The sequence below is a fragment of the Myotis daubentonii genome, chromosome 10 (genome assembly GCF_963259705.1).
Source record: "Myotis daubentonii chromosome 10, mMyoDau2.1, whole genome shotgun sequence".
Taxonomy (NCBI): Eukaryota; Metazoa; Chordata; class Mammalia; order Chiroptera; family Vespertilionidae; genus Myotis; species Myotis daubentonii.
The window spans coordinates 83,002,255-83,017,719 of NC_081849.1; the positions used below are offsets into that span (position 1 = coordinate 83,002,255).

At 56.2% G+C, this 15,465-nt stretch overlaps 2 protein-coding genes across 7 annotated transcripts in view; one reads left to right on the plus strand and one right to left on the minus strand.

Moving 5' to 3' along the window:
• DOCK4 (dedicator of cytokinesis 4) overlaps nucleotides 1–9,227 on the minus strand; it is a 198,923-nt gene extending 189,696 nt beyond the window's left edge. For all 3 annotated transcript variants that reach the window (XM_059655872.1, XM_059655874.1, XM_059655871.1), the window contains exon 1: nucleotides 8,900–9,227. In XM_059655872.1, coding sequence (XP_059511855.1) covers nucleotides 8,900–8,936 — 37 coding nt within the window. In that variant the 5' untranslated portion in view covers nucleotides 8,937–9,227. The remainder of the gene's footprint in view (nucleotides 1–8,899) is intronic.
• Nucleotides 9,228–9,463: 236 nt separating this feature from the next.
• ZNF277 (zinc finger protein 277) overlaps nucleotides 9,464–15,465 on the plus strand; it is a 40,216-nt gene continuing 34,214 nt past the window's right edge. For 3 of the 4 annotated variants that reach the window (XM_059655886.1, XM_059655888.1, XM_059655889.1), the window contains exon 1: nucleotides 9,464–9,589. In XM_059655886.1, the coding sequence (XP_059511869.1) occupies nucleotides 9,499–9,589 (91 nt within the window). In that variant the 5' untranslated portion in view covers nucleotides 9,464–9,498. The remainder of the gene's footprint in view (nucleotides 9,590–15,465) is intronic. The other variant, XM_059655887.1, reaches the window with a different exon arrangement.

Below are 15,465 nucleotides of genomic sequence, written 5' to 3' on the forward strand. Positions count from 1 at the left end.
GGAAAAGTGTAACTTAAACGAGATACAATGAGGAGCCATTTCTCACTTCATTCGCCCAGGGACCCAGTTCCACGCCTCTGTGTGTGCCCACCACGCTAGCCCAGTGCTTCATACACTCACAGCAGATGCACCCAATACTGATCACCTCACATGCATGTTTCCATCACCGTGTCCTGGGATGCACCTTCACACTGACCACTGAGGAGAGCATCAATATGACACGCTGAGACGGATGGACCACCCGCTATCAGGATAAGGATAGAACGTGGGGGGGTGGAGTTCCCCTAAATATTACTTTTTTATCCTCAGAGGCGTGGCCTTCAACATTTAAGCCAAAGTTCACCCAAGTGAGGCCTCGGACCAAGTTGCCATCCACCTGCTTTAAGGTGACCTTGGCGGCCCACACCGTCCTCCGGTTGGAGCTGAGTGACGGCGGCCGGGAGGCAGGGACCATCGCAGGACCACTCTGACAGCGCCCACGTGATTGATGACGTAAGGCGGCGGCTTTCCACCTTTCTCACCTCGTGGCACATAAACTGATGCCTAAAATCCCGCAGCACAGCCAAAGGACATTCCTTTTGGCCGATCTGACCCAACATACAGGTGTGATTTGGATCCATTCACGCCGGGCGGCTGTTGCCATGCTGGCTGGCGTCATGTTCCAGTTGACACCTGAGGGAACGGCCGGCCCCTGCGGCAGGCGTGGCTCACCCTAACGATCCCTGCGGCTTGGGCGCAGGTGGACAACCGCCGACCTAAGGCAACGTGAGCAACTTTGCAAAAATGCAGTCACTCCCGTTGCTAATCAGGGCACTCCAGACGCCCCCGGCAACATGGACCCCTCGGAGGACTGGCCACAGGCTCCCTCCACGCCCGGGACGGCCAGCCACGCTTCCCCGGGACCCAGCTCAGGCCATGGTAGCTGTCTAGCATGCATGTGTGTCCATGTTCCCAAACACAACATGCTCCCCGCTCGTCACCCACAGCGGGCAGGGCTCTGCCGCGTGGGAGGGAAGGACACAGAAGCAGACCTCCGAGTTTCTGCTTCAAGATTTCGGAGAGGCACGTCTAGGTGGAAGCCCAAGGAGCTGAGTGATGGCGGGACCATCGAAACGAAACGATAATGGCTTGGTTTAAAAAAACCGGCTCGCCACATGGGGAAGGAGTGGCTGTCAAATTCAAGGAAGATTTGCAGAGTTCCTATCTGAACTTCCCTTTCTGGAATGCTCCCTGGGGACAGGAATGGGGTGGAGAGCAATCACACTTGTGATACTGGGGTGGCCCGAAGCCTCCATGTGAATGTCATCACTCCCCACTCCCAACCCCCCCCACCCCCCCGGCAGACAAACAGCCACTCTTCCTTTTTAACCCTCACCCAAGGGCATTTTTCCATTGATTTTTTTAGAGAGAGTGGAAGGGACAGGGAGAGACAGAGAGAAACACCGACTGGTTGCCTCCTGCATGCCCCGACCAGGGCTGGGAGTCCGCGACCGAGGGAGGCAACTGACCAGAATCAAACCTGGGACCCTTCAGTCCGCAGGCCAGCGCTCTACCCACTGAACCGCACAGCCAGGGCGGCCCTGCAGAAGGAGAAAGTGCCTGGACCAGGACGAGCTCAGGGGCCTCCCTGACTCAGGCGCCTTTTCTTGCAGGCTGCTATGGGCTCGGCTGGGGCGGCCTGGGCTGTACGGGGGGCCGGGCCGCCCGCCCTGCTGCTGGTGCTGGATGGGGAAAGGAAGGGCGTGGCTCGTCCCACCTACCGGTCTCCCTCCCCAGGTTGGGGGATGGGCAGGCCACAAGCCAAGTTCCCAGTTCTGTGCCCTGGTTCCTGGCCATGGAGATGAGATCACCTCCTGCCCCACCACTTCCTCCCTGTCACCAAGAGACGCCTCGCAACATGCCCATGGCCACCGCGCTCCGTCACCGCCACGCGTCGAGGCAGCCACAGCCTCGCTGTGCTTACTGAGACCACAGGACACGTCTCAAAGACCGAGTGACATCCCCCTGGACTCCTCTCCACCCACCCGCCCGGCTTCCTGCCTCAGTTGTCCCTGGCAGTGTCACCTCTCAACGGAAACGCAGAGTAGGGGGCAGGGGGGGCATGGGAGGGACCCCCAGTGCTGCAGGCAGGGATGGACAGGCTCACAGGTGAATGGCCTGGCCTCTAAGCAGGGGGTGGAGGAGCGGGGGGGAGGAGGTCTCCCCTCCAGGTCTCTCTGCCTGGGGACGGAGAGCAGAGAAGAGACTTTCTCATTCAGCCCCACCTGCCGTGCAGAACGCCCGCCGAGGTCTGTCCACAGGCTTTCTGGTCCACTTCATGTTTTAAAAAATATATATTTTTTTAATTGATTTCAGAGAGGAAGGGAGAGGGAGAGAGAGATAGAAATATCAATGATGAGAGAGAATCATGGATCGGCTGCCTCCTGCACGTCCCCCACTGGGGATCGAGCCTGCAACCCGGGCATGTGCCCTGACTGGGAATCGAACTGTGACCTCCTGGCTCACAGGTCGAGGCTCAACACTGAGCCACACCAGCTGGGCCCGACTCAATTTCTAACAGGATCGGCGTCTGCCTCTGTGTGCGCCTGCACTGATGCTTCAGGAGAACGTTAGGAGGCTAGCCCTCAGGCCAGCTTAAGGGGAAACCCCTTATCCCAAGTCACATGATTTTCAGGCGTGCAGGCTATAGCTTTAAGAATTTTAAAACTGGCCCCGTGGCTCCTAAGAGGTATTGCACATATTTACACCCATCCCCCCCCCCCGACACACACACACACACACACACACACACACACACAATGTCTGTGTGCACAATACACTGCGTTGGGTATCTGAGCATTGCCCCGCTTGCGGGTGTGTGGACATGTTTCTATGCTGCTCGTGGAATAAATAAACCCCGCGTACTGAGGTATAACCTGTGTGTTTTCCAGCACCCTGCTAGGGAAACCTCCCCAGCTGCACTCCCTGGCCTCAGGTCTGCCCGTGAGAGAACCGTCACAGAAACAGAAATAAGGGATGCCGTCGCCAGGCGATGCCTTCATGCGAAGCAAGAGGGGACCAGGACGTGGGGCTCACTGCCCAGTCTCCAGGGGAGCTCATCTTTCTTCCCGGAGAGACCCCGCTACCCGTCCTACGAAAGCGCTTCAGTGACTGCTCTTTGGGCATTTAGGGCCTGTCGCTTTAAATCTGAGGCTGGACGAGCAGACCACATCATCGAAGTCAACACAATTAATGAAGTGTGATCTAGGCTGATCACTTCGGTCATCACACATAAACCGAATGATGCTCTTCAGTCCAGAACCTCGCTCGGGGCTGGTTCCCCCTGGGTACAGCCACCTGGGTGTCTGACTGGCCTGGCCAACGCCAGGTGACCACGCAGAGCTCTTACCTCCCACCACAAACCTGCCGCCTACGAAAGTGCCTCTTCTGAAAGCAGCACCTGTATGTACCCTGTTGTCCAAGCCAGAACCCAGAAGACAGCCAATGCCTTCCTCCCCTCTTGTCACAAGATGCTAAGAGGCCCGGCCGGCGTGGCTCAGTAGTTGAGTGTCCATCTATGAACCAGGAGGTCGAGGTTCGATTCCCGGTCAGGGCACAGGCCCGGGTTGCTGGCTCCATCCCCAGTAGGGGGTATGAGGGAGATGGCCAATCATTGATTCTCTCTCATCACTGATGTTTCTCTCTCTCTCCCTCTCCCTCTCCGCAATCAATAACAATATATTTTTTTAAGTCCCCGGAGGAAGCCCACGTGCCCTTCAAGGGACAGCGACAGCGTATGTGATGGCCTTTCATAGCTGCTGCATCTTTAATTAGAAACGGTGAGTAAAAAGATGGGCTTTGGCCTACCCCGAAGGGGGAGAAGGATGTTTATGAAATTCTAAGTCGCAGCAAACGCAACGATCTGACTGCTGGGGGAAAAAATGGTTGCTGTGATTGAATCTGACTAGAAACCCAGAGGGTCTGAGTTCCGGTCCCTCCTGCACCACAAACAGGGGACCCGGAGCACAGCTTTGCAAAGTGAGGGTCAGGACCCATGAGTGAATCACTCGGGAAAGTTCATGATGAGCGTTTTTTTCATGAAAAAAGAACAGAGCATCACACAGAGTATGAACAGGCGCTGTTTCCCTTATGGGGGGCACAGGGGTGCTGGCGGTGTCTGTGTACAGATCAGGTCAGGAAATTAATCGAACTTCCTGTTACGAATGACAGCCAAACGCGATCCTAAGCCATGACCCACAGGAGGCCGCTTGGCCCCTGGGAAGTTGTTCCTCGTCTTTTAAACAGACACTTTACTCAGAAACATGCACCCTCCTGCTCTTCCCCTCACAGCTCCTCATCCTGTGCCCACACTCCCAGCAGCACATGACTGCTGACTGACGCGTGTTCTCCGACACAGATGGTACACAGCTAGGGAAATGGTACACGCCCTCATCCCTCTCCCACGCACGTGGCCACTCGCGTTCCCCTCGAAGGAGAAGACGGTCTAAAGATCCCAGAGAGCCCTGACCGGTTTGGCTCAGTGGACAGAGCGTCGGCCTGCGGACTGAAGGGTCCCGGGTTCGATTCTGGTCAAGGGCATGTACCTTGGTTGCGGGCATATCCCCAGTAGGGGGTGTGCAGGAGGCAGCTGTTCAATGTTTCTCTCTCATCGATGTTTCTAACTCTCTATCCCTCTCCCTTCCTCTCTGTAAAAATTCAATAAAATATATATTTAAAGATCCCGTAGAAATACCTCCTCTCTGGACCAGGAGGGGCTCTGAAACAGAGAGGTTCCCACTGTGAGCCGGGGAATACTTCGGAGGACTCAGTGGTACCAGGGCGAAAAGACTCCAGTTTTAAGATGACACGTGTCCCCTTCAGGTCAGCTTGTTGTGCATCCTGTTCGGCGGAAAGCGCCTGGCGTTGGGCACAGATGGGTCCAGCCCACACCCCCCTGCAGAGCCTTCCCAGGCCCGCAGGTGCACAGCTCCCGAGACTCGGCTCACCTGGCGAAGTGCGCAGGAACGCCTGCTGAGCGAGTGAGCGAACGGCGCAGGCGTCTGCCGTGGCCTTCGCTTTCTCTGGGACGAACACCCACCCAGCTTTGGGCAGGGAGAGGGGGTGACAGATGCGGGCATGCAGGAGGCAGGCAGTGATCATGCACAAATCTGTGAGGGGGCGGGTGGCGAGCGAAAGCGCTTTAGTCACTGCACATGGGGTTCCTGCTGGAGAGGATGAGACTGAAGGAACTAGCAGCGGCCACCTGGGTTTTGGCATCTGGCCAGGTAGCTTTTGCTTATCTCTCATCTTAGTCAAAAGCAGGTGGGTGTGTCCCAGCCCAAGTGTCTTTCTCATAGCGACCTCCACAACACGGATGCTTTTCTAACGAAAACGCGTGTTTGTTTGGAAGAGGGCTACCGAAACAGGACTGGGAAGGGCCTTGGCTATCACTGGACCCAGAAAGGGTAAGTGACTTACCTAAGGGCACACAGTGGACAGTATTGTCTAGACTGGGGCCACGACCGACCAGAATCTCCCCAGACACAGTATGCCTACCTGTGGGGCGCGGCTACAGCGGCTGGACAGGTCCAAGCCTCAGACTAATGAGAAGGCACGTCCTCTCGTGGCATTGCCACGTGCAAGTCCCAGCTTGGCGGCAAAGCCCTCCCAGCACAATTACAGCCAAAGGCTATGCTGTAAGCTTGACCTTCTGGTCCGAACCAGAGGTCCCAGGTGGCTGAGTGATATAGGCTGCGGGAGGTGCAGCCAGTGCTGCCAGAACAAAGCTTGATCGAGTTCAGGTGCATGTAACTGGGTAGATTCGAAACCCGCGAGAACATTGTCAACAGCCTTTACTTTGCCTCCTGGAATCTGGCTATAAAATAGACTCAGCTTGCAGGCTGTGGCACTGTCTCTCCATCCGAGAGCAGCGTCGCACCCAGCCCCAGCTTTATTCTCTTGTCTGTCTTCTTGAATCTGTCATCGCCCGCGCCCCCCCACCCCATCTCAGGTGAGCGCGGCACACCTACCATTGTGTCGGCTACCATGTTTTTAAAGAGATCAGGCTCCCTACCCCTCAGGACTGCAGCTTCACCCTGTTCCTTTCTAATGCCCTGGAATCAGAACACTCAGTACATAACTAAATGCACGTTTAAAGACCATTCATCAGTTAAGTGAGAAGACAGTGCCCACACATCAGGTCTGACAAGGGATTTCACCCTGGCCAGGGTGGCTCAGTTGGTTGGCGCATCCTCCCATGCACTGAAGGGTGGCGGGTCCAATTCCGTCAGGGCACATGCCCAGGTTGCAGGTTCAATCCCCAGTTAGGTGTGTACGAAACGCAACCAGACGATCTCTCACATCAATGTTTCTCTCTCCCTCACCCTTCCTCCTCTGAAAGCGGTAAGAACATATCATTGGGTAAGGATGTTTTTAAAAAGGAATTTTAATCCCTGATAGGATGTAAGTAATTTTATCCATGTTGATAGTATGTTGCTGTAAATTGAAACATAAATCCATAAAGACATATAATTACCACATAATGATCTCATGCATAATTGATGGTAAATAAAAAGTATCATTGTGGAAATATACAATGTGCATTGAAAGGTCAGGTATTCCAGGTTACAGAGACTGATTTCAAAGAATGAGGAAACTGAGTTACTCCTACACCTGGTATCAGCCAAAGATCGGTGCCCAGAAAATATCTTTTCTTTAATGTTTATAAAAACTAGATGAGAAAAGCCCAGGCACCAACCAAGGTTTCCAAAAAAAAAACACACAGCAACAACAACAAAAAAAAAACTGAACAACCTGAGGTGTAGGCAGCTACAAATAGGACTCAACGGTGAGAAATAGTCCACGCAGAAGCATCCCAGCAAAATTCTCACCCCACACACGCCTAACAGATGGCTCCTAACGAGCAGCTAAACATTCCATAGGCCAAATGCACAAAAATTAATGATGAAAGCATGACGCTGTATAAACCAGCAGACTCCTCTCTGCTCTCACCTCTCGCCTCACTCTGCCTCCGCGCCCCAAGCAAGTGCTCCCCACGCCACCGCCTGCCCCTCCAGGACCAAATCACAGCCACCCGGGAGCCAGGCGCCCGCTGCAGCCCCAGAAGCCTGACTGATAACATCCAGCTTGTGGTCCAGGACGTCCCAGGGTGCGTGTCCAGCCTCTGCCCACGGCTCGCAGGGAAAGGCCCGGGCAGAGCTAATCAACACCAGCTCCCCAGCTGTGACCTGGCACGGACGGAAATGAGGAGAATCAATCCCGGCCGTCAGGAGTCTCATTTAACTCTTGGAAGGAAGCAGCATCTGGGACGGGCTCCAGGCTGCTGGGTGGGGATGTCAAAGCCAGGGACAGGGGGGCCTGGGTTCCTCCCCAGCTCAGCAAAGGAACTGTCTTCTCCTGGCAAGGGTTAACCTACCCCCAAAAAGGTGGGGAGAGGGAGTTACCCACCAGCTCCTCCTCCTTCCACTTTGAAGAGAGGGGAAGCGGGCACCCCTTCCCAGAGGTGGGGCCCAAACTATTGTCTCGCTAACAGCCACGGTCCAGATGGCAGCTCACGGAAACATCGGAAATGACTGTGCTCCACCGACGGTCCTCTCCCAGGACTCGGGGACCCCTATTCCTCGGCAAGTTGGAAAAAAATACCACTCCCCGGGAAGGCTTCCCAGATTTGTTTAAATTACAGGCAAAGGGATTTAGCACCCGCGCACATACCTCCACATCTTCTAAATCACTAGGTCTGTCCCCAATTTAAAAGAAAAAGTGTGCCCAGCCCTCGGCAGGAGGGGCCATTAGGAGCGATAAATCCATAACGCTTTCTCCCGGGGAAGCCTCCGGGCTGGGCTCATCGCCCGGGGCTGCTGCAGGCTCCTGGGAGAGCCTGGCTCGCCAATCGTTACAATCTTACGGGGAGTAACTGCCAAGGGGCGACCCCGCTGAAATCGAGCCACAGAAACGGGAACTGTGCCGGGCCCGCCATGGGAGGAGGGAAAGGCAGGGAGACGCCGGCGCCCATCCGTCAGCACTGATGTCCTTTGTTGTTCACCTTTGCACGGAACCGCGCGCGCTCCCCGGCTCCGTGCCCAGCGAGCGCCCGTCCTCAAAGCGGGACCCGGGCTCCCGAGAGCCAGGCTTCCCGAGCCGGGACCCCAGCATCGCTCCCCAGCCGCCCGCCCTCCATCGCCGCCCCCGCCGCGCTCGCCCCGCCGCAGGGCGCCCCGAAGTAAAAACATCGCCCCGACACCCGTTCCCCTCCGAAGAGCAACGGGCGGGCCGCGCAGATGGTGACAGGACCGGCGCCCCCGCCCCTAGGACACAGTCCCCTGAACCCCGGGTCGGGAGGGAGGAGGGAGGAACGGGGGGGAGCAGAAGGCTCCGGCCCGGCTCGGGCTGTCTCCGGGCTCCACGGCGCGGGGCCACATTCCGCGCTCCCGGGACGTGGCCCGCAGCCAGAGCGGAGGTTCGCGCCTCCCTCTGTTGGGGGGTGTCCTCTCGGCGGGCGCCGCGGTTCCGTCTCTCTCTCCAATCTGGGAGGTCGTCACGGCCCACAGCCGCGGTGGGAGAAGGGGAAGGAAGCAGAGGAACGCCGTCCACCGCTCTCCTCCAACTTGACACTCGCGCCCCGTCGCCTCTCCAACTCCGCACGCAGAGCCCGCAGCGGGCGACTGGCCGCGCGCTGCCCCCGGCCCGCCCGGGAGTCCGAGCGCCCTAGGGCGGTGGGGGGCAAGACGCCGGCGCGCACTTCACGCCCCGAGGCCGGCTCCCCGCAGCGCGAGCCCGCAGCGCTATGCAAGCCGGGGAGAGGCATTTGCAGCCGGCAGAGCGCGAGGGGCGCGGGGGCAAGGACGCGGAACGCGCACCCGCTCGGCCCGTAGGCATGCAAGCTGGCCCCGCGGAGACTCACCCACGCCGTATTTCTCGTGCTCCGTAGGTATCCACATGACTGGACAGGGCTCCCGGGCGCTCGGGCTGCGTCCTCCCCGCGGCCCCGCTCCGGCTCCGGCTCCGACTCACAATGCACAACCGCCGAGGAGTGCGCTGCGGGCGCCGGGGCGCGCTGCAGGCTCCCGAGCCCGGCGTTGACGCCGCGCGGCCCAGGCTGCGCCGCCTGCCGCTGTGCCGGCGGCGGCCGCTCACAGTCGGACGCGCTCGCGGCGACCCGGCGGCGCAGTCATTGTTCTGATTCACTGAACTAAGCGAACACGCCGGGGCACTCTCGGGCGCACCTCCGCCCGCCGGCGCCTGCTCCGGCCCTCCCTGCCCCGAGGAACACTGGGAAGTGTAGTTCGGGGCCGCGCCATTCCGGAAGGGGGCGTGGTCTGAACTATTAGGGGCGGGGGTTAGGTTCCGCTCGCCACGTTCTATTGGTCCAGAGAGTGACGGCACGACGTGGGCGTGGAGGAAACGTCACGTTGACGGGGAGTGCGCTTCCAGTCGCTCTGGCATTGGTTCCCGTCCGTCCCGCCCCGCCCCTCGGCCCTCCCTGTCCCAGTCGGCGGCGTAATGGCGGCTCCCAGGGCCCCGGGGGCTGTGCTCGGAGGCGGGGAAGACGGTGACGGCGGTCGCGGCGGAGCCGGGGCTGTCAGTAACGAGGGTGAGCCCGGTGCCCCGAGGCGCGGGGGGGCTGCGCCTTTCTCGTGGGCCAGGATGCCGCTGGCCGGACGGACCCCGGGAGCCGGCCGGCTCTGAACCCACATGGGCGGGAGGGGGCCAAGGGCGGGGCCCAGCGGTGCGCGTGGATCCCGGGCGGCGGGTGGCGCGGGCTGTGTAGGGAGGGGGTGGCACGGCCTCCCGGGCCGCCGGGGGCACGCAGGGCCCCGGCTCTGCGTTCTGCCGCGCGGGTGCGGGTCCACTCGGGTCCGCTCGCGGGCAGTCACCCTCTGGGTTCGGCAGCTCCTCTTCTTCGCCGGCTCCCGGGCCCCGCCTCCCTTCGCTCGGTGTGGCCTCGGGAGAGAAGTTTGCGCTGCCGGCTGGTTTCCAGTTGCAGGCTGGTCCCTGCTGTCCAGTCCACAGGTGTGCCCAGCTGCTGGCGGGAGCGGTCTCGGGAGCGGGCGGGTGTCCCTCCGCCTCCCCGGTCGCTCGCGGACGGTTCGGCGGTTAGATTCGAGGTGGAGCCCAGCGGGGTCCGCGGGGAAGGAGAAAGGAAGGGGGCGTCCGCACGCCGGGAAGGGGGTTCGGAAGGTCCCAGCCGCGGTGGCTCTGGCCAACGCTCACGTTGTCGGGTCCGCCGCAGAGACCGATGCCCAGACGTTGAAAGCTGCAGGGCGTGTCTTTAGGGTTCCCAGCCCCGTCCTTCACCTTTGGTCCACCCCCTGCCCTCCCCCACCACCCGCTTGGCGCCCTCCCCGCCCCCCGCCCCCCCCCCCCCACACACACACCCAGGTGTTCCGGAGACCCTTAACCATTACTATCCTCTTGGCCCTGGTAGGCAATTTAGCACAGCAAGTGATCCTTTTATGATGACATTGCTTTGGGCTTCAATTTGTTTCTCAACTCCTGTTGAGGGTTTTATTTTGTTACTGTTTTCCCGATTTAACTGAGGTTTAATCATAAGGTTTTTTCTGAGCGGTGCAGGGATAAAGTTATTTAATTTCGTGGGACTTTAGTAATGAGGTAACGAGATAGCTTTATATACTTATCCGTGGCCACTAGGGGTATATTTCTTAACAAATTGCTGGGCCAAAGGTGACACATGTTAAAAATTTTGGTAGCTGCCAGATCTTTCTCTTGAAAGGTATCAGTGTGCCTTCCCACCAGGAATACATGAGATTTTCCCCATATCCTCATTCATCCATGACCAATGTTTAAATGACTAGTGGATAGAACTGAGAAACTGATAGACATGAACATGTATCCGTGGCTCCACATCTTCAGGGTGACTCTCGTGCTGGAGAACGAGGGCCACGCTCTGGGTGTGCATTTAAGGTCTGACTCTTCCAGTCCCACCTCCAGCGGCCCTGCTTCCCGGCCCAGATCTCCCTGGTCACACTGACATCTCAGACTAGGTTTGCTTGGCAGCTGTGGCCACCCGTAGACAGTGCGCTTGCTGGGGGCAAGCTTTGTGTTACTTGTATCCACCCGTGCTTATCAGAGCTGAGTATAGTCAACAGCAGCTCAGGGGTCAGGCCGGTTTGAAGTTTATTCAACGAACTTATAATGCAGCTGTTTTAAGCGCGTTTGTTTGACAGGACGGTGGACAGAGGAGCAGACCCTCGTCCTGGAGAAAGATTTAAGTTTCAGCTCTGACACTGAGTAGCTGCGTCGCATAAGTACATTGCACGTGCTGCTAACGTGTGGAAATGGAGATGTGATACCTCTGTTGCAGAGTGACTGACGGTGAAAGTCACAAAGCGGGGCCCGGATAAATACTTGCTGCCTTCCATGTGAAGATAACCCGATGGACTCCAAAACCGCCTGCTCTCGACTCTGCACTTGGGGAGCAATGTCAAGGGTGGGGGAGCCCAGGGGAGGCTCCGGAATGTGTGGGGATAACTGCGCGGGCTGCGGGCATTCAGGGAATCTGGGGGTGTCAGACTGACTGTCTGCCGGCTCTGGGCGCTAGAATTGCAACTGTGTGCTGGGAAAGCCTCTTTACATTGTCTCTATCCCGTTACCCCCACCCCCACCCTGTGCTGCCCCACACACCGGCTCCCCACATGCAGGCATGCGCCCGGCTGAGTCAGCAGGGAGCTCTGGGAGTCGTCCAGTTGGGGGGCCTGGCGAGGTACAGGCCAGAGGGTGTCATGAAGAGAGAGAGTCCTAGAAACCTAGTCCGGTGGGTTTGGTGTGGGTCTGAGGGGCCTCCTCCAGGGCATCCTTTAGTTTCCCTGTGAAAGGGAACAGAACCTGCTTGTAGGCAATTCGGAGATGTTAGAAAGGAGGTGTTATCACGATGATGCTGGGGGCGCTCACATTCCTTGAGCAGTAGCTGGTGCCAAGTCCCTTATGAAATACTGTTCCGTGTCGCGTCTCCGTCGCGTCTCCTGGGACAGTGCCAGCTGTGGTGGCATTTGGGCTGGTTCGGTGGCGACTGTGCATCTGCTCTGTGCTGGGGCCTTCCCTGGGGACCTGTCAGGGAGGTGGTGGGATCAGAGCTGATGGGAGAACCCTGCCTGTCCCCAGTCACACTGGGGGGAATGGATCCATTGGAGCCTGTCCTCTGGGCATTGCCTCGGCCAGCACAGCCCAGCTTTTCAGTGTTTGTTTTTAAAGGGAAGGAAAAGCCTGCTGTCCCGGTTCCTGTTTTCCATAACTGAAACCTAAACGCTTCCCAGGCGAGGCTAGAGGCTCTACGTTCTGTTGGTGTTTTTATCCGGACGCTTAGATTTGTGGTGTGTTGGTGTTGTTTTTAAAGAAAGCCCTCAGAATTGTAATTGTGGTTATTTCACACAATTTTCTGTTATGTAACAAGCTGCTATTCACCAGTAAGAGCCCATTAGAAAAGAAAATACTTTGTATCGGCTCATCGCAATTACCACTACAAAGGAATTAATAGGGAGACTGTTGCCTATTAGTAACCCACCGCTGGGCAGCTAGCTGTGCGCAGCCCTACAGCTGATGTCCGCTGGGGGAGGGACGTCTGGGAGCTCTGGAATTAGTAGCAGCCAGTTCATGACCCACTTCTGGAAGCACGCACCCACGTGAGGGAAGCGGTCCGACCAGACCAACTTCCTGGGCATGGGCCACCTTTCCAGGGCCGTGGCTCAGAGACAGGCTTTAGTGGGTGTAAATCTCACTCCTGCTTCTGGCTGGCTGATGTTAGAGAAGTTACTTGCACTTGTGATAAGATTTCCTGGTTTGTCTACGAGAGAATTCACTTATCTTAACATCCTTTGACTGCATTTTCCAAATATCAACAGAGTAAGGTGAAGGTGGGTTGACACCAGGAAGCCCACAGCATGCATATCCCAGGGTTCCTGAGGAAAGAATAACATATCGGGGTATGCGCTAGTTGCACCTGTGGGTGATTTTAATCAGGCATGTAGAGTTAGGAAATTGGTGGAGAACCACAGCAATGGATGACTTGTAGGGTCTCTTAATCCAAGGGAGGGGGTATGGATAGATCAACAGGATGGATCCCATCTGACCCTATTCTCTTGCCTTTCCAGTTTTTAACAGGGCAAATCATAAGAGCTATGGATAGAACTGAGACTTAGTTCATGCAGAATTTTTAAAAATATATTTTTATTGATTTCAGAGAGGAAGGGAGAGAGAGAAACAACAATGATGAGAGAAAATCATGGATCAGCTGCCTCCTGCATGTGCCCTTGACTGGAAATGAACCTGGGACCCTTCATTCCACAGGTCGACACCCTATCCACTGAGCCAAACCATCTAGGGCTTTGCAGGAATTTGTATGAACCGGATGCTCTGTGCAGTGTGTGTGTTGTAGATGCAGAAGAATACAAAGTCGAAAACAAGGTAGGCCTTGCCATCAGGGATCGCATGGCCTAAAGGGGAGATAGAAGAACTGCACACATAGCTCTGTTACAGAACCATCGCCGTGACAAAGGCAGAGCTAAGTAAGAGATTCTGTGCACCTGAAGCGAGTGGAGTGCTGGATGTCAGTCATATACTCATCAATCCATCCGTGCCATGTATTTCAACAAGAGAGAGCGAAATGGATGTGGCCGTCAGACATGCTCTGCATAAGAATCATCTCAGTAAAGGGGGGAATTAGAGGAGGAACTTACATAAAAAGCTAATGAAAAGTGGAGAAGGAAGAGACTGCCCATTCATCCTGAGTAATCAGTGGCTGTAACACAATCCTCCCGCAGAAAGTGATAACACGCTTCTCCTCATGACCCCAGACGACGTGGAATTTGATGCTCAGAGAAAGAGGCCTGTTCTTAATCTTTTTCCTGGTGAAAGAAACATCTTAGCGTGTACGACAGAACAGATTAGATTCTGCACCATTAATTCCCCGTTAATATGCTCTTCGCAGGCAGTGGTAGTTCCGCTTCTCTCTATAAGTAGAGCACAGTGCTGTCTCCCTTCATCCCATGGAACCCAACCTGCCTCTGACCATGCGCATTCACAGCTCTCAGGGCCGAGGTGAAGAGTAAAGAAGGAACCCTTAGCCGAAACCGGTTTGGCTCAGTGGATAGAGCGTCGGCCTGCGGACTGAAAGGTCCCAGGTTCGATTCCGGTCAAGGGCATGTACCTTGGTGGCGGGCACATTCCCAGTAGGAGATGTGCAGGAGGCAGCTAATCGATGTTTCTCTCTCATCGATGTTTCTAACTCTCTATCTCTCTCCCTTCCTCCCTGTAAAAAATCAATAAAATATATTTAAAAAAAAAAAAAGAAGGAAGCCTTAGGCGGCGGCTGTCGCACTCAGGGACATTTTCATCGGAACCGTGTTCTCACTGGTTTTGCTCGCCTCCTGATGAACTCGGGGGGGTAGGGGGGTAGTATGCCTTGATGCTTTCAAGGACAGTATCCCAGGACTCAGACTTACAGGACAGCAAAGTGTTACAATATCTTATACACAAAGGTGTTTTCGTGATCAAATAATTTGCAAACACTATGAAGTTGCATATCTTCTTACCGCAGGACTTTAGTAAGTTAAGTTCCCTGAATGTCCAAGAGACACATAAGATGGCAGTTTCCCAGATATTTGACTACACTCCCTTTTCCTCAAATCCCCCCAATTAACACTTCTGTGGTGTGAGTGCTCCGCGGAATGTCTCCCCCGGAAACATCGAAACATCGCGTTGGTTAAGAGCAGAGAGGGTCCCAGCAGCTCCATCCCACACACCGTTCTCCCCTGGCTGACACACAGCCGCGGGCTCTCCATGGAGCCCTCCTGCCCGTCAGTCCTTTCAGCCTCCGTGGGTGTGGGGAGCAGCCACGCCGAGCGCTCCCCGCGGGTGGAGACCACAGCACAGCTGTTTGCTCTGCCGGGGAGTGTGACAGCCTCCAGGCAGCATGGCCCGGTTCATCCAGCAGCCAGAGCTCTTAAAATGTCCCAGGTAACACTGACACCAATATCCGTGTCAACAAAACCTACCACGTCAGCAAAATACGAGCAACTTGACTCTTCAAATCGGTGTCTTCTCTTCTTTATTCTGTGTCCTTTCTGTGGTGTGCTTGACTAAGGTTTGGAAATTGAACAATGGAAAGTGTCCCCACTAACCGCTTTCTCCCGCCGGCTCCAGAGCCCTCAATCTGAGCTCCCTATTAATCAGGGAACTGTACCTGTTCCTGCATTATTTAAGGCTATAAAAGTTTAATTCACATTCCTCGCTTAGCTTCCATGGCCTCAGGAATGTAGGTCTTCATTGCCGGTGTGTGGCGGTGTCAGCGTGTCCGTTTCTGTAGCTCTGTCCATTCCTGAAATGGTGAGCCAGGCAGAAGCCACAGCTGCTGTGGGCGGAGGAATTTCTTAGGGAAGATTTTTTCCAACAGCTTAGAGAAGATTCATGGGACCGTTGTTACTAACTTCTAGTTAGCCCTATTCACCGCTGGCT